The sequence below is a fragment of the Heterocephalus glaber genome, unplaced genomic scaffold (assembly GCF_053883595.1).
Source record: "Heterocephalus glaber isolate CG9 unplaced genomic scaffold, H.glaber_assembly_v1.0 deba00001444, whole genome shotgun sequence".
Lineage (NCBI taxonomy): Eukaryota > Metazoa > Chordata > Mammalia > Rodentia > Bathyergidae > Heterocephalus > Heterocephalus glaber.
This window is the reverse complement of record NW_028258297.1, coordinates 10,270,140-10,284,818: the sequence shown is the minus strand read 5'-3', so window position 1 is coordinate 10,284,818 and position 14,679 is coordinate 10,270,140. Positions and strand designations below refer to the sequence as shown.

At 57.3% G+C, this 14,679-nt stretch overlaps 2 protein-coding genes across 2 annotated transcripts; one reads left to right on the top strand and one right to left on the bottom strand.

Annotated features, from left to right (window-relative positions):
- Window positions 1-459: 459 nt before the first annotated feature.
- On the top strand, window positions 460-8,592 carry Cdc42ep1 (CDC42 effector protein 1). The gene is made up of 3 exons (XM_087213925.1): window positions 460-784; window positions 5,052-5,782; window positions 6,923-8,592. The coding sequence occupies exons 2-3, from the start codon at window positions 5,320-5,322 to the stop codon at window positions 7,579-7,581; spliced, it is 1,122 nt and encodes a 373-aa protein (XP_087070051.1). The 5' UTR covers window positions 460-784; window positions 5,052-5,319; the 3' UTR covers window positions 7,582-8,592.
- Window positions 8,591-14,157, bottom strand: Lgals2 (galectin 2). Its single transcript, XM_004845653.4, has 4 exons — window positions 14,003-14,157; window positions 10,063-10,145; window positions 9,082-9,241; window positions 8,591-8,922 (listed from the first exon to the last, which is right to left on the bottom strand). The coding sequence occupies exons 1-4, from the start codon at window positions 14,006-14,008 to the stop codon at window positions 8,779-8,781; spliced, it is 393 nt and encodes a 130-aa protein (XP_004845710.1). The 5' UTR covers window positions 14,009-14,157; the 3' UTR covers window positions 8,591-8,778.
- Between the last annotated feature and the right edge of the window lie 522 nt (window positions 14,158-14,679).

The window sequence follows — 14,679 nt, the reverse complement described above, 5'->3', positions numbered from 1 at the left end:
GAGCAGGGAGCACTTAATAATATAACATATGACACCAGCTTTGATTATCTAATGGGGAAACTAAGGCACAAAAACCGTAAGTAGTGATGGAGGCCGGCAAGGAACCCAGGCTGTGTAACTCCAGGGTCCACAGCCTTGACCACCACACTGCAACACTCCGCAAGTGACCGGCCAGGGGACACAGGCCCAGGGTGGCTCCCTGCGTCGCTGGCACCCAGGGCCTGTACAGTACTGGATGGAAGGGAGAGTTGGGTGGGAGAAAGGGAGGGGCAGCATGCACTGGTAAAATTTAAGGTCTATTGAAGTCTCCGGGAAGTCAAGGCCTTTCCCATTCCCCGAATTGCTCCCCAAATTGGTCCAAGAGCCAGGGCTGCCAATCGGAATGCCCCACGCACGCGGGGAGCTTGGGGCAGGGGCGGGCACAGGGAGCACAAGTTGCCTCCCCTGGACGGCAGCCCTTCTCCGGGACAACGTCATGCGCCCCGGATCGCCCTGCCCTGGCAGCGGTCAGAAACCGGGCCTGGCACCCCGCGTCCCTTATTCTAGTCTTCGCGGCCTCGCGGCGCAGCGTGGACCGTGCTGAGTGGGGGCGCGGCCGGGCCGCGGGCGGGAGCAGAGGGGCGGGCGGAGGGAGGGCGCCCACACCCCGCCCCCGCCCCATCAGCCGCCCAGCGCGGCCCCCGCGGCGCAGACCGGCCCAGCGACTCTCGGGGCTGGCCGCCAGGACTCGTCGCCGGCCACGGAGGGCGCCCTGGGACCCCCGCCCGAGTTGCCGTCCGAGGAGGTAACCTCAGGGCCATGAGGCCGTGCCGAGGGTGGGGGCGGCTGGGGACGCAGCCGAGGGCTCCACACCCTCCTAGGCGCTCGGGCGGGCGGGCGGGCAGGGACGCGGCCGGGCTGGGAGGCGCGCCGGGGCCAGCGCCGAGGCCTGAGCGCCCCGATGATCCGAGTTCTCGGGTGTTTGGGCCGGAGGGCCGAGCGGGGCAGAAGATCCGAGGGGGCAGCGGCCAACAGAGTTTTGGAAGAGGGGCTCGCAGAGGGCCGTCCGCTCTCCTCCCTGTGCGGGGAGAGAAGCGAACCATAGGGAGGGGGCGCTGGGTCGGAATGCGGGCCCCTCAGCGGGTCGGAAGCGAAAAGTTGGGGTGGGGGTGGCCCAGGCTCCCTGCCCCCTCCCCAGCCGCGGTGTTTCAGGCCCGGGCACCGGATGAGGTCATCCCGTCCGGTACCCCTCTAGCCCCCTCCCCCGTCAGCCTCACGACCCTCCACGGCCCCCCTCCGCGCGTCCTCAGGGGATGTGTTATGGCTAAGTCCTTCCTGGACTTCCCCACAGGGCCGTTCCAGATTGCTGTCCTTACTCGGACCATGCAAGAACACGAGCTCTGAAGCTCACTTCTAGATCGGGAAACTGAGGGTCAGGGAGGCACAGAGGCCGACAGGGAGACCACAAGGACACGACACGTGGCTCTGGGAGTGGAGGGCTGGCCGGGCTCTAATTTGGGTGGTGGAGCAAGAGGCGTCTTCCTTCCGTTTTTCCTCAATGGCCCAACGTCTCTCTCCTCCTAAACCCCTCGGAATCGAGAGCCTGGCCCAGCAGCCTGACAGCGATGGAAAGTTTGCTGGCCCTTTCTGGCCTCATGTTCCCTGTCTTCCACTTTGAAGCGGCTGGAATTTGTGGGGAAGAAGAGGCCAGCCGCCCCCCGCCCCGGTCCCCCGCAGTCAGCGCTAATGCCAGAGCAGGCTTGGGGAAGCCCCTAACCCAGTCGTCATGGTGGTGTCCGGCCGGATGCCCTGCGGGGGCGGGGGGGCGGCTCTGTGATGGAGCAATGGCCCCCAGGATGACACTGGCACTGGGGAGGTCGGGTGCAGCCCTCGGGTGACCCCAGCTGCCCCCCCCCCCCCGCCTGGCCGTCCTCCACCTCCGGAGCAGGCCCTGGCCTGGTGACCTCAACTGTTCCCATAGCGGCCCCTGTTGGCCCCTCCCAGTGCGCGTCCCCACCCCCAACCCCAGGCCTCATCCTTGCGGTCAGGTCCGGGTGGTTACTGTCCCCTGAGTGAGCTCCGACAGTGTGCCCGCACCCCGACATCCTCTTCAGGGTGAACTGACCGACTCTTGGGACAGTGAGGCTGCATGGTGACCACCATGCCAGGTCAGACACTCCAAATCCCAGAGCTGAGCTCCTGCCCCCAGGCCTGCCCTCTTGTTCGGGGCAGCCAGCGGCGGATCTCCCCAGCACCTCTCCCTGGCAGTCTTCATCCTAACCCTGGCCATTTACTGCTGATGTTGGCAGAAACCCAGGCAGGCTCCCAGACACCACTTTTTTGCTGTGATCTGGGTGAAATTAAATCAGTTGCCTTCTGAGCCTCGTTTTTCTCATCTGTAAAATGGGGGTTGTGAGCATTAACAGGTGATATTCCTACGCTGATTAGTGAAAGGACCCTCATCGTGACACCAGTGCCCTACGGCCTCCTGTGCCAGAAGGGGCGCAGCTGATGGCCTGCAATCAAGTGCCACATGACTGTCACCAAGGGTCCTCACAATGATAGATATTAGCGTAAAGGCATTGGGTTTGAACTCTGGCTGCCTTGCTCCTGGATCAAAGCATTGAGTTACCCACATCTTCCACCCTTCCTCTGTCCCCTGGGAGGGACCTGCCTACGATGCTGATCCCATTTGCCCCCCTGGAGACATGTGCCAAGGTCTCTACTGCAGTGGGCAGAGGCAATGGGAGGTGGGATGATCACCAGATGTAGGGGAAGCTGGGCTCCCAAGTCAGAGTAGCCTTGGGCTTGGGTGGGGGCTGGAGCCCCTTTTGCTGGGAGAGGGTCCCGTCTGAGAGGTCAGGGAGTTGGGAGTGAGGTAGGTGGGGCCACGTGGCAGACTAGGGCTGACCAAACCCCAGCCCCTTCCCCCAGACTACTTATTAGTCCCTGGAGATGGGGAAACCTGGTCCCTGCCTTGTACCTGCCACATGACCTTGGACAAGTCTCTTCCCTCTGAACCCCAGGCCTCCCTGTGCAGAGGGCCAGCCCCCCAACCTTGAGGGGTTGTTGAAGGATCCGATGACATCATGCAATGGTTGGCCAACTGTGGATGGCTTCATAACTTAAGCAAACATTCCACGAGGACGTCTCAATGCGGTGCCGGGGGTGTCAGGGAAAGGGATGATTCAGAAGTCACCCCCCCACGGGGAGGAGCTATGGTTGGGGGAGGATCAGATGGTGGGAAGGAAGAGAATGCAGTCAGAAAACAAAGCAAGCTTTGTCTTATGCAGTCTTTGTTTTTTATCTTGTTATTTAACCTATTTTGAATTTCAAATAACATTAGGACAAGATTGAGATTTTTTTATGCTTGGAGGTGGCAGCAGTGGTTTAGGGGGAGAAAATAGTTGAGACTGAAATCTAGGTGTTCTTGTTAAAGATCATTATCAGCTTTTATCTGCTGAGCCCCAGGTCTGTGGAGGTTGGTGACTTGCCCAAGGTCACACGGTGAGGACAGCGAGTCCCTAACCTACCCTCACCTCTCAGAAGGTGGCAAACAGTGGCCCCTTTGGCGTGAAGGTTATTGCAGAGATCAGTGATTAAGCTGGTGTTGACTTGGCACTGGCCATGTGCAGAGCCCGGGCTGGGTGCAGGAGGGAGGAAGGCAGGAAAATCCAGGCCCTGCCCTGTCTTCAAAGTGTGCTGCCGATTGGAGACAAGACAGGGCTCCACAAGCCAGCCCAGGGCTCATGTGAGTCACAGGCCCTGGGTTCAGGTTTCAACTAGCTCTCTAGATGCAACCTCGATCAAGCTTGGCCCTCTCTGGGCTACTGGAAAAACAGAGGCCAACCTTAGGATCCTAGGTGCCTTCTAGGCTGGACTTTTATTTTTATTTTTTGGCACTGGGAATTAAACCCAGGACCTTCATACTGACCTACATCCCTGCATCCCCAGCCCTTTTTTTCTTTTTGAGACAAGGTCTCATTTAGTCACTTAAGTTGACCAAGCTGGGCTCCAACTTGCAATGCTCCTGCCTGGGCTTCCCAGGGTACTGGGACTGCAGGCATGTGCGCCACCTCACCCGGCTTTTCCTGGACTTCACACAATGTGATGCTCTCTCAAGAGAGGTTGCACACCAAGAGATGCTTAGGGAAGGTTGGGGCCAGGGAGGATGTGACACGGGGAGACCAGGAAAGAAGACCGTGGACGAGGAATAGCTTGGCACCTGCTATGCCTTTTCCAAAACTTGCTCACCGACACAAGGCTCCTACATCAGTTTGACAGGTGGATAAACTCTTTCCTATGGGCCTTCGAAGAGCCTTGAATCTGTCAGGCTTGCAGGAGGCAGCTGGAAAAAGGCTACTTCTGGCCACAGAATCCCTTTTTTCCAGGAACCACCTTGTAGGTACAGGCATCCGGGACAGCTCCGTGCTGGCTGTTGACACAGAGCTCACGAGGCCTTGTTGAGGCACCTCCTTCCTCCTGGCTGCCCCGGATGGAAGAGATTTGAGCCTACAGAAGGGAGGTGCCCTGTTCCACGTGCCAACAAGAGGCAGTGTTGCCTGGGGCTCAAGGGTCCTGGGGTTTGGGCCCTGCTTCACCACTTCCTACTACATAGCCTTGGGCAAGTCACTTGACTGCTGGTGCCTCAGTTTCCCCATTCTAGTATAGTGTCTCCCCCGGGAACTTTGGGTTAAATTGCTGATGCAGGTGAAGCCTGGGTGCTTTCAAGTGCTTCATCCTAGGCCCCAGGCACAATCATGCTACGCTTTTCTCAGAGTGCAGCTGGAGGGGTGGTTGTGCTGCTCTGTCAGTACCTTCTTATGGGCAAAACAGCTCTGATCTCTGTGGCCATTGATTGTCGAGCCATCCTGCCCTTGAACTTTCTCTCCACTGACTCACTCAGCCTGTCGTTTGTGCCCAGCTTCCACTCAGCATTTGGTCTCAACCTCCATCAGTGTCGTTGGCTATAACTTTGTTCTCTTTGGCTGTCATGGTTTGGACCCCAGATTTCCTCCTCTGCACCAGCCTGCGGTCACGTTACATCGCTGTTCTCTCTGTCCTTCCTCCAGGTCTCCAAGCCTGGGCAGGAGAGGGCTGCCCACCTCTGAGGCCCATCTCGTGCCTGCTGTCTTGAAGACGGAACATCTGTGGCTGCTTCCCAGGGCCAGGCGCCAGGTCTCAGGGGGGATCAGCTCAGCCTTGAGGACAGCACCTTAGGAGAGCCACACTGCAGCCTCCATCCAGAGGAAAGAGCTGACAAAGGGGCCCTGAGCCCAGCCTGCCCCCGTACCCAGCCCCAGATGGGCCTGGACTGGCAGTCCTGAGCAGCCAGAGCTGATGCCCGGCCCCCAGGGGGGCGGAGGAGCCCCCACCATGAGCCTGGGCAAGCTGTCGCCTGTGGGCTGGGTGTCCAGCTCACACGGGAAGAGGCGGCTGACCGCAGACATGATCAGTCCCCCACTTGGGGACTTCCGCCACACCATGCATGTGGGCCGTGGCGGGGACGTCTTCGGGGACACCTCCTTCCTCAGCAACCATGGTGGCAGCTCTGGAGGCAACCACCGCTCGCCCCGCAGCTTCCTGGCCAGGAAGCTGCAGCAGGTGAGGAGGGTCAGGGTGCCAGCCCGGAGGATGGCCTCGCCACCCGGACCCTCACCAGCTCCACCTGCCATCTCGCCCATCATCAAGAACGCCATCTCCTTGCCCCAGCTCAACCAGGCCGCCTATGACAGCCTGATGGTGGGCAAGCTCAGCTTCGACAGCAGCCCTGCCAGCTCCACGGAAGGCCGCTCAGCTTACGGTGAGAGCCTGGGGGATCGCTGCCCATTGCCTGAGGCTGAGCCTTTTCCCTTGGTTTGGTCTCACCCTGCAGGTCAGGCCCAATCCCCAGGCAATGGACAGGGACAGGTAAAGAGCTGGGAACCAGTTTATGCCCCCAAAACACTTTGAGGCTGAGATGGAAGAGGCAGTTTTGAGTTCCAACTGCCCCTACCCCACTGTGTGTCTCAGACAAGCCCTTCCCCCTCTCTAGGCCAGGTGGGGCCAGCACACCCTCTTTCACTCTCTGCAATTAAAGCAGTGCCCTGCAGTCAGATTGATAAGATGCTGAAGTAAAGAGCCTGGGCTCTAGCTTCCAACTCTGGTTCTGCCTGACTCCAGCCAAAGCCCCTGACCCCTGCAAGATCAAGCCCTGGCCTGTAAGGAGTCCCCCTATGTCATTGCTAAGATCCAGTAAGATCATCCATGTGCCAGGCAAGGCCCAGAGTCTGGCACATAGCAGGTGCTTCAGAGACATGATCTGTTGCTGTTAGTGGAGTAGAAATTCCCATACCCTAACCAATTAGGAAGACCATTCACATGGATCTGCCTCCTTGGGCAGCTGGGACTTCTCACCTAGGCACTGCGGGCCTCTGCTGCCCCCTGGTGGCTGGGCTCTGCCATGTGGCTTTGCCCCTACCAGGCTCCTCCAGAGGGCTGGGAGAACCCCACTGAGGACTGATCCACAGTAACCTGTCACGCACGTCTCAGGCCCTGTGGTCTTGACCTGATGACTTCAGAGGGCAAGTGCCTGTCCTTGAGCCTGTGGTTTCCATGCAGTCACCTTGGCCGCTGGTTCCACAACCAGCCCACTTACTGTGGGTTCTCAGGCCCAGTGTCCTGGCAGGAACTGGGGTTTGTGGCCAAGTGCACAGTTGGGACTGAGACTCAGGAGATTTGGGGCACCACCTTTCCCATCTCAAACAGCCTCACTTTCTTCCTGTGCAAAATGGGAACAAGGATCATGACCACCTTCGGTTTCAGGGATCACACAAGGACTGTATGGGAAAGATGGGGGAAACTGAAGTGTCGGGGAGCAGTGACTTTCCAGAGGCCACACAGCAGCCAGGGTTGGTCCTGGTAAGAGACCTCAGCTCTGACCCACACCCCACTTCTCTTCTAGCCCTGGACTCAGGATTCTGCACCATCTCCCGCCTGCCCCGCCTGGAAAAGGCCAGTGAGCAAGACCGGGACCCTTCCTTCCCCTGTGAGCCAGAGCTGCGCCGCTCTGACTCACTTTTGTCCTTACGCCTTGACCTTGACCTCGGGCCCTCACTCCTCAGCGAGCTTCTGGGGGTCATGAGCCTCTCAGAAGCCCCTGCAGCTGAGACCCCAGCCCCTGCTTCAAATCCCTTGATTGCTGCCACAAACCCCTCTGCCCCTTCTGCAAATCTCAAGGACCTTGCCCCAAACCCACTGGCTCCTGCCCCAAACCCACTGGCCCCTGCTGCACAGCCCCCACCCCATGGACATTTCCCCAATGGGGTAACCGCTGGGTTGGGCCCAGGAGCTGAGGTGAGCACCAGCCTGGTAGGAGAGGGGCCCCAAGCACCAGCTGACATGGCCCTTGGGAGGCACTGGGGAGCCAGCCAGGGTGCCACCCAGGGCATCGGCCACTACCCAGAGCTGCATGCCCAGCCGGAGCCCACGGAGGGCTCCTGGGAGAGCCTGGAGGAAGAGTGGAGGGCACCTCAGGCAGGCAGCAGGGCCTCCGTGCCCAGCACTGTGCAGGCTGACACCTTCGAGTTTGCTGACGCTGAGGATGATGAGGTTAAGGTGTGAGGGGGTTGGGCTCGGGCTCAGGACCTGCCAGATGAGAGAGACGGGGCAGCCAGGTCTCCCCAGACCCCTGCTCGCCTCTGCAGATCAGATAATGGGAGGGGACACGAGAGGAGTCCCGGGCTGGGTCCTCAGTGGCCCTGCTGAGCAGACCTACTGTCTCTCGGGGCCCCACCCATGCCACCCCCACCGGCTGGAGGTCCAGCCTCTCAGTGTGGCTTTTGTGCCTGAGGAAGCTGCCCTTGGGGGGTGGGGGTGGGGACCTGACCACACGGAGCCATGGTCTGCTCTCCCAGGCAGAGTCCTGCCCCAGACCATCGGGGCTCCCCCCAGAAGGACCCCACCAAGTCCCCAAGTCCCTCCCCAGGCTGCCTCCCCAGCATTCCCGCTTGTCCCCGAAGCCTCTCAGAAAGGTCAGGTGTGACCTTGCAGGAGGAATCCTGCTCTGGGGCTTGATTAAAGAAGGCTTTTTCTTTTCTTTCTTTCTTTGGTACTGGGGATCGAACTCAGGTCCTTGTGCTTGCGCAGCAGGCGGCAAAACCACTGAGCTAAATCCCCGGCCCAAAGAAGGCTTTTTTGATAAAAGTTGTCTAGCTAGAACCTTGGGGACCTGGGAGAGCCGCTTAGCCCCCTACTGAGATGCCATCCCCTCCTAGACTTTGGAAAGCACTCAGCCCCAGCCAGGAGGCCAGGCTGGTACTGAGTAACCAGACTGGAATGCCTGCCTGAGATAAGGGCCCAGGTGCAAGCCTTATCTGCAGTTTCCGGGACAGCCCCTGGCCCAGGAGCCCGCAACCAGCACCCTCCCCACAATCCCACGGGGCAACTTGGCATTTACTCTGGCGATAACAGGGAGGTAGGCAGGCGTGGATACTTGGGGCCATTTGGGAGCACACCCAGCCTCCCCATCTGGCAGAGCAATGTCCTTGTGCCTCAGTTTCCTCTTTGTATCATGAAAATGCCAGGAGCTTTAAAATACCTGGAAAGCAATAATAACCACAGTTCCACCACAGAGATGCTGCATAAAAGTGTTTCCTCTTGATTTGGGGGAAAGGAAATGGGCCAGAGGGGCAGGAAGTGCAGGTGAAGGGCTGGGAAACAGCTCCAGGAGCCAAGGGCCTGTGATCCTGGAGGTGCTGCAGGAAGGCTCAGGACAGGGAGTCCAGGCTGGGGACTTGGATTTGAGGAGGTGCTGCACACTCAGTCAACCTTAAAGGAAGAGATGTGGAGGCCTCGGACATACAGGTAGCTCAGGTGGCTGTGGCCCACCCTGTTGGGAAAGGTCAACTCGTAGCCATCTGGCAGTGTCACCTTGAATTCATCAGTCTGAAAGGTCACAGAGAGCTGCAGTGGGGAGAGAGGTGTCAGCAAGGCAAGAGGGGCCCTGGAAATGGGCCAGCTCGGTGCCTGGTAGATTCATTCCCTGGCGCACATGTCCCCATGGGGCTGACCTGTGCTCACCCTGTGACGTCCTCCCTGCACCCTCCTCCCCTTTGACCTCACCTTAACCTCTGACCCCTGGCTGAAGCACATGTGACTGTCTCGCTGCTCTCGTCCCCAGTTGCCACCTTCCCGTGAGTTGCAGACAATGGTGGATTCATTGAAGCGAGGGTTAAAGTGCAAGGCCAGTTCATCTGCACCCTGGCCCAGGTTAATTGCAAAGCTGCCAAGAGGGGTTAACAGGTGAGATTTAGGGGCCAGCCCTGAGAAAACAGCTGGCTCAGAGCTGTGGTCAGTTGACCACAAGCTGAAAGAATCACCAGAGATATTTTAATTGAGATCTGTGCTCTAAAACAAGGGAGGTGACAACCACTCAGACTTGACACTGTAGTGGCACATTCCATTTGGAGCAGAGGCCATGGCTGTTGACAGTTACTGATGGTGACAGTTTCAGAAATTAGAGGCCTGGGGGAGAGGATTGCTGTCCTTAGATACTGAAGACCTCGGGTGGTGAGTTCCCTGTCCCTAGAGGTACGTAATCAGGGATTCTCAGCAGGATCACTACCCTGAGAATGGGACATTATGGATTATGAGGTTCCTTCACTGAGGGGAAGGGGCCTCTGGCCTGGGGCATCCTCACATTTCTGCAAACTTGGAGCTATGCAGGAGAAAGTCGTTTTTTTCTCTTGGCGTCACCTACTTCATGCATCTGCCTACCCCCTTCCCAACCCAAGGTGGGCATAGATTGGTCCCAAGAAGGGCTGAAAATGTCCCCAACGTGTGAGAGCCCAGTGCTGAGCTGTAAATTAAGACTCCCAGAAGTGGATCAGAGTCCCAGGTTCTAATGGAGAGGGGCAAATGCAGAGGTGCCCCCTGGTGGCTTCCTGTGGTTGAACTCCTAGGTTAAGGGGTGTGGGGTCCCTCAGGGGTTTGGGCTTTCCACAGAGCATGGGCTATGAGCAATGATGTCGGAATCTGGTCTCAGGCAGAGAGTTGCCCGCTGCCCTGACAAGACAGCCCTCCCCCTTCCCCCATCCGCCTCACCCATCAATGTCATCAGCGATCTTGCCCTTGAGCTTCAGGGTTTTCCCCAGCTTCATGTCCATGTTGGTAATCTCAAATTTCACCTGAGCCGACAGAGAAACATTGCACTGGAGAACCCACAGGAAGCCCATCACACACATGCCCAGCACCCTTCTGCTGGTGACCAGACACATGAGGGCAGCATGCTGCACAGGGAAGACTGGAGCCCGTGATCCAAGCTTCCCCGGGTCCCTCTGCCCTTTGTGCTTCACTGCCCTCCAGCCTACCCCGCCTAGGGAACAGCTGGGTCTGGAGGCACAGGCCCCAGCAGGGAGCCTCAGCTTGCTCACCTGTGGAAGAGGTAGAGTGGTCCCTGCACCCTTCAATTCCCAAAAGTGTTCAAGCCATGCAGATTTGTTACCCTTAGAGAACCTGTCACCCCGACATAATGCAGAAAATGATCATACTGTGAGGCAAGTGAGGCTCAGCCCATCCCAAATTAGACATCCACTCAGCTTTCTAAGTCTGCCTGAACCTCCTCCCCAGAGCTCACTTTTCCACATCTGTGAATTAGGCTGATTTGATAAACTCATTAAAAAACAGTCGTTGGGTTGGGGTGCCGGCCCATGGTAGAGCACTTGCATGGCTTCCATCCCCAGCACCACAAAGACAGCAAAAGCTACTGAGCGCACTGTGTGACAGATGCTGGCTGCGAAGGCCCTGAGCTTGTGAGACTCCAGCAGCCAACCCGGCCCAGGTCAAGGCAAATGGGGCCATGGTGCTTATGATCACTCATCACACTTAGCCACCTGCCCCTGCTTTTTTGCAGGCCCTGGGCAGTGCCTGGATTTCCAGAGAGGTCTCGGAGCTGGGCTTCCAAGACTCCTTCCTTACCCAAGGCTGAGAAATGTTTAAGTCCTTGACTGGAAGGGAAGGGGCTGAGGTGAACAGAACCAAGCAGACACCAAAGACTGAGAACCCAAGAGAGTGCTTTGGCATTGTGGGGTTTCTGCTCCTTGGCTTGGGTTTAGCTTGGAGAGGGCATTGTCTGAGAAGCCCTGAACCAGCTCCCACACAGACTGGGGGGCTTTGCCACCCACAGTCAAGGGCATGGTCATGGCAGGCAAGCAGTTCTCTTCCCCCAAGGACTGGCAAGGGTGGCCCACCGGTTCTGACCCTGACCAGCACTGTGGGAGCAGTGCTTCCTAAAACAAGGTCCTAGCCAGGTGGTGGCACTCGCCTATAATCCCAGCACTTGGGAGGCTGAGGCAGGAGGGCCATCATAAGTTTGAGGCCAGCCTGGGCTACCTAGTGAGTTCAAGGCCAGTCTGCACTACATAGTGAGACCTGTCTCCAAAAAACAAAAAATAAGATAAAAATAAAAGGAGGTCCTGAAGGAGGCGATGATCACCCCAGGAGTATGGAGCTGTAACAGGGCCACCTCAGACGCCATGACACCTGGAGCATCTGGGGCTGGATAATTCCCTTTCAGGCTGCCCTGTGCACTAGAGACTGGAGAACAGCAGCCCCGGGCTCTGCCCACTAGATACCAATAGCACCCTTCTCCCAACCAAAAATGGAGGTGGCCAGATGTCCCAGAAGGACAAAATCATCTTTGGGGACATTGGGATCTGGAGGCCGAGGCCTGTCTTCAGGTTTGCGCGTGATGCAGCAGCTGCCCCAGGTTTAGGAGCCACAAAGACTGGATTGAAATTCTCATTCACCTGCAGACTGGCAGACATGGAGTGGCCCCTGGGAGAGGAGGTCTCCCGGGAGGATAGTGACTGTCCCTGGTGCAGGGTGAGAGGGCAACCCTGCCTGCTGGGTGGCAGTGCTTACGGACGTGTACCGCGAGCGCACACGTGTCTCATACCCGCCCCTGTGCGCAGGCACCCTGGGTTGGGGGTGGGGGTGGCGAGAAGCACCCCGTTCCTGGCATGAGGTAGGGCAGGGCCGAGAGGGAGGCTGAGACCGGCGGGTGTGTGCTGTCCCCACCCAGCAACAGCTGAGGTCCAGGGAGAGACAGAGCCAGAGGAGCCAGGACAGGGCGGTTCACAGACCTGCTTGTAGGCTGGGAGCTAGGGGCCCTGGGATCAAATCCAGCTCTCCCCCTGGCTGGCCCAGTGACCTGGGGCTACCCTCGCCCTTTCTGGGCCTGGTCACCATCTGTGATGAAAGGAGTTTGGATGGGAAGGAGACGGGTGGGGTGACAGGAGAGAGAAGCCCAGGGAGTCTCCGTCCCTCTGTGAGGGACCTCCAGCCCCTCTCCTGTCCTGTGTGCCACCCATGCTGGCTTGGATAATGCCCCCCCCAAAGTTATTTCCACCTGAAACGTACAAATGTGACCCTTTTGGAAGTCGCAGATGTAGTCAAGATGGGGTGGCACTGACTCGAGTTGGGCCCTAAATCCAGCATAGTTGCTACCTGCGTAAGAGCAGGGAAGCTAGGCATGGTGGTCCACATCTGTAATCCTGGCACTCAGGAGGGTGAGGCAGGAGGATCACCACAAGTTCAAGACCAGCCTGGGCTACATAGCGAGACCCTGTCTCAAAAACTAAAATAAATCCAGGGAAGTTTGGATACAGAGGAGAGGCCACATGAAGAGGGCTAAAGCCTGGAGTGATGAAGCTGTAAACCAGGGGACACCAGGGGTTGGCAGTGACTACTGGAAACTGGAAGAGACCAGAAGCAACCTCCCCTGGAACCTGCAGACAGCCACAGCCCCACCTACACCTGCTTTCAGATTGCCCTTGAACTGGGAGGGAAGGACCAGACTATCTTGTTTTAAGCCTCTTGTTTAGTAATGATGTGTCCCAGCAGCCCTAGGGAGTAAACGCACTATCTAATCAGAGGATGCTTTTGAATCCATTCCATAGGTCAGAGGAGATAGAGGCTCAGAGAGGGTCAGCAACTTGTCCACAGTCACACAGCAAGCCATGGCAGGCCCAAGTATGAAATCAAAGAGGAACTTCAAAGAGGACCCACTCAATCGCCTGCAATTTGCAGATTGTGACCTTGGGCAATTTAACCTTTGGGTCTCAACTGGATATGGTGGATGCATGCCTGTAATCCCAGCATTCAGGAGGCTGAGGCATGAGGATCACTGAGTTCGAGGCCAGGCTCAGCTACATAGTGAGTTCAAGGCCAGCCTGAATGCATAGCGAGACCCTGTCTCAAAAAAAACTCTAAGGGCTGGGGATTTAGCTCAGTGGTTCCACCGCCTGCCTCGCAAGCTAAGGACCCGAGTTCAAACTCTGGTACCCCCCCCCAAAAAAAACCTCTAGGCCTCAGTTTCTTTTCTTTTCCCTTTCCTTCTTTTTATTGTGTGCTGGGGCTCGAACCCAGGGCGTTGTGCAAACTAAGCACACATTCTACCACTAAGCTACATTTCCAACTTCTAAATCTGTTTCTTTGTTTTTGGGGTTTGGTTTTGTTTTTTTTTTGGTATCAGGGACCAAACTTGGGACCTTGTGCTTGCGAGGCAGGCGGTGGAACCACTGAGCTAAATCCCTGGCCCTATTTTATTTTATTTTTGAGACAGGATCTTGAATTCACTATGTAGCCAGGGCTGGCCTCCAACTTGTGGCGATTCTCCTGCCTCAGCCTCCTGAGTGCTGGTATCACAGTCCTGTGCCACCACACCCAGCTCAGTTTCTTCATCTTTATAAGGCTCAATAGATACTAGCACTCATTATCATTATTGTTATTGTTGTTGCTGTTACTACTAACGAGGAAACTGAGGCCGGCACCTGTCAGGAGTCAGGCCCAAGCTTCTGAAGCAGAGCAACAGCACTGGAAGCTGAGAGCTCAACACTGAAGCACTACGGTGGCCAGGCGTCCAACCTCCTTGTTACCCAGAGCAGGGAAACAGACCCAGACAGGGGCAGCACTCCCACCCCACCCCAGCCAGGCAAAGTCACAGATGGACTGAGGGAGGTGGAGGCGGAGGCAGCATTCTTACCGACATGGTGGCAGCCTGTGCTCAGGGTCCTGATCAGGATGAGTGTATAGCAGAATATTACTGATTAACTCCGCACGACCAGAAATAAGGACTCTGGCCGCTGGGACCCAGTGTCCCCGCCTGCCTCTTCAGTGACCCGGACCAAACAGATAGAAGATTCCTCTCCTGCGCCCGCCCAGCTCAGTGCATCCTCCCCCCCCCCCTTCAGGGCTCCGGAGCTCCGCCCCCCCACACACCCCCGCACGAACCACAAGCCGGGACCCGTTGCCACCGACCTCCCCAGCTGAGACCTCCCGAACTGAGCCCGGCTCAACTACAGAAAGAGACTCGCTGTGTTAAAATGTCCAAGCTTCTATTTAAAACAATGCTGAGAGTCCATCTCACTCCAGAAAGAATGGCTGCTATCAAGAAATCAACCAATAGCAAATGCTGGCGGGGCTGTGGGGAGAAAGGAACCCTGCTCCACTGCTGGTGGTAGTGCAGACTGGTTCAACCAGTGTGGAAATCAGTATGGAGATTCCTCAAAGAACTATGGCTAGCGGTCCCATTTGACCCTGCTATATCTCTTTTTGGTATCTTCCCGAAAGACTTAAAAACATCATACCAGGCCAGGGATTTAGCTCAGTGGTTTCGTCGCCTGCTGCGCAAGCACAAGGACCCGAGTTCGATCCCCGGTA

Coding starts and splice junctions, on each gene's coding strand:
- Cdc42ep1 (XM_087213925.1), top strand. CDS start 5,320: ATGCCCGGCCCCCAGGGGGGCGGAGGAGCCCCCACCATGAGCCTGGGC. Junction 5,783..6,922: donor GGAAGGCCGCTCAGCTTACG/GTGAGAGCCTGG, acceptor CTTCTCTTCTAG/CCCTGGACTCAGGATTCTGC.
- Lgals2 (XM_004845653.4), bottom strand. Junction 9,242..10,062: donor ATCGCTGATGACATTGATGG/GTGAGGCGGATG, acceptor CCCTCTTGGCAG/CTTTGCAATTAACCTGGGCC. Junction 8,923..9,081: donor GCCAGGGGTCAGAGGTTAAG/GTGAGGTCAAAG, acceptor TCCCCACTGCAG/CTCTCTGTGACCTTTCAGAC.